Source organism: Chrysochloris asiatica, unplaced genomic scaffold, assembly GCF_000296735.1.
Source record: "Chrysochloris asiatica unplaced genomic scaffold, ChrAsi1.0 scaffold00330, whole genome shotgun sequence".
Lineage (NCBI taxonomy): Eukaryota > Metazoa > Chordata > Mammalia > Afrosoricida > Chrysochloridae > Chrysochloris > Chrysochloris asiatica.
The window spans coordinates 32,472-35,088 of NW_006408848.1; the positions used below are offsets into that span (position 1 = coordinate 32,472).

General features: G+C 37.4%; 1 protein-coding gene across 1 annotated transcript in view; it reads right to left on the bottom strand.

Annotated features, from left to right (window-relative positions):
* Positions 1–440: 440 nt before the first annotated feature.
* The window catches only part of NREP (neuronal regeneration related protein), a 10,195-nt gene continuing 8,018 nt past the window's right edge, over positions 441–2,617 (bottom strand). Inside the window, exon 3 of the mRNA XM_006875518.1 lies at positions 441–566. Coding sequence (XP_006875580.1) covers positions 441–566 — 126 coding nt within the window. The remainder of the gene's footprint in view (positions 567–2,617) is intronic.

The window sequence follows — 2,617 nt, forward strand, 5'->3', positions numbered from 1 at the left end:
GACAATTGATGAACAAAAACTACTAGGTTTGTTACATCTAAATGAAAAAAAAAAAAAAAAATAGGGGGACTCTCAGCCTCTGCCTGAAGCAGTCGGGAGCTGTGTGAGTGAAAAGGCAGAAGTGGACCGGTTATGTGAGAGCAGAGGGAATTTGAGTTATGGAAGACATTGTTGTAGCGAACCAGGCCTGAAGGCCCACCTGTAGGGATTGTAAACGTGGATTCACAGTGTGAAATTCTGAGCATTTTCACTTGAGTCAGAATGATTAAAAACTGGTTTGATGATACCTATTTGTCCACTGTAAAATCTCTAAAGCAAGGCTCAGAGTCCCATAGTTTCTTCTTATACTTGATGATTTACACAGAAAAAAATCCCATATATGATACCATGATCTCATCAATACCCATACACCAGATGTAATACAAATGGAGGTGTTATGATTAAAAAGAATAGAGGTAATTGATTCTCTGGGGAAGGAGTTCACTGTTGCCAAGTGGAGTCAAGCAGGCAGCCGCATTCTCTTCACCCTTCTTCCGATTCACTTCTTTGGGGACAGGAAGTCTCCCCTGAAAAGCAGGTGGGGCCACACACACACACATACAAAAAGAGACAAAGTTAGTATGCTTCTAAAACCATTTTTTAAACACTTTGTTCCTCCCTCATACTTTATATCCTTGAGCTCTTGATGCCTTTTGCAGTTTACATATTAAACACAGTACACCAGAAGAATTCAGAAGTCAGGAACTTCTATAACTTGAAACTAAATAAATATTTTCAGTAGCCCCAGGATGAGCAAATGTAAAAGTCAATACAATTTTACGAAGCCTCACTTATTATACTGATTTTTCATATTAAACATTGGAGATACTTAATTTCTGTATTTAAACTACTCCAGGATTTGAAAGCATACAACACTTTTAGGGCATATGTAAAATATACTATGTACTTCAGTGTTCCAATCTAGGATTTTGATAACATTAAATAGTAGTTATACCAAACAAGAAAATGACAAATTAAAAAATTCATCACAGACATATACATATACACAGTCACATACCAGCAAACACACTAAAGGAGCTAGACAAATTTCCAAAAGTATCTTAAGTTGTTCTTTTCAGCTATGAAGATAATTTCGGTCTTGAAATTTTGCATGCAATCCCAAAATGACTATATATATATATATATATTATATTACTGACTTTAAAATAATGCTTTTATTTCCCCATCAAGCAGCTAGCACAGTTAACAACATGGCAAACTTATGTTTTAGACAAATGAAGAGTTCAGTAGCTGCTAATTCATTCTTACTTAATTGCCACAGGCCAGGAAGGGAAATCTAAAGTTCATAAATGTTATTTCACTATATAACCACATCCTTACCATGAGTGGTCTTAAAATGGTCAATTTCTGTTCAGATTTACTCTATTCAAAGCTGAATATACAGAACATTTGTCTCTTTATTTGAGTCTCAATCTTGTTAATCTTTTACCTTCATGAAAAATACACAACAGAATGGAATGGAGAACTGGGTGGGATTTGTGTCATTTGGGTATGTGTTGGGGTGGGGGTGGGGTTCCTGTGTGGTGCAAATGTTTGATATGCTCAGCTGCTAATTTAAATGTTGGAGGTTTGAGCCCACCTAGAGAAAAAGGTCTGGCAATCTATTTCCAAAGAATCAGTCATTGAAAATCCTACAGAGCACCATTCTATTCTGACATAGATGGCATCACCATAAGTCAGGGTTGACTCAATAGCAACTAATACTAGTACTTTTAGAAAAACAAAACTGTCAAGGCTGATTATTTCAGGTATGAATTGCCCATTTTTTCATTTTCCCTCAACTCTATTGAAATTATTCAAAAATATTCAAGCACTTGTTCATTTATTATTCATATTCTGAATGCGTATGATGGCTTGGACACTCTATTAGACCCTGAGGCTACACAAATTAAAGCAGAAACAAAAACAGTCCCTACCCATCCTACCTTTAATTAGTTTGCTATACGTGAGATACCCACGTAACAGGACACAGGCTAGGCAAAGTGGTAAACCTTACAGACAGGAGGTACTACTGCAGCACCTGCAAGGCATGGACTCCAGCATGCCTTGGGGCAGAGGAGCTCCTGCAGAGGAAAAATACTCTGCATCCTACATTTGGAGACCAGAGATTGCTGGATTTTGTTGTTGCTGTTCAATCCCCTTCTCCCATTAGTGTCCACCATTTAAAAAAAGATAATGGAAGCCTTTCTACCCCCGTTATAGGGATGTCAGACTTCTGTAGCAAGGAGAGGAGGTAATTTGAAGAAAATAAGACACAATGGTGTCTTATTTTTCCAGAAGTCAGATTTACAAGGATCCAGGCAAAAACAATCATATTTCTCTCCATCATATATAATGGGGTTATTGCGCTAGACTGCAAGGTCAGTTTGAATAGCAAGGTCGGCAGTTCAAGTCCACCCAGTCACTCCTCAGAAATCCTAAACAGGGTTGCTATGAGTAGGAACTGACTTGAAAACGCTTAACAACAATGAGAAAAGCACTGAACAAACTGCAAGGTCATCAGTTCAAACTCACTATTTGCTTTTTAGAAATCCTATACAGGGTTACTATGAGTAAC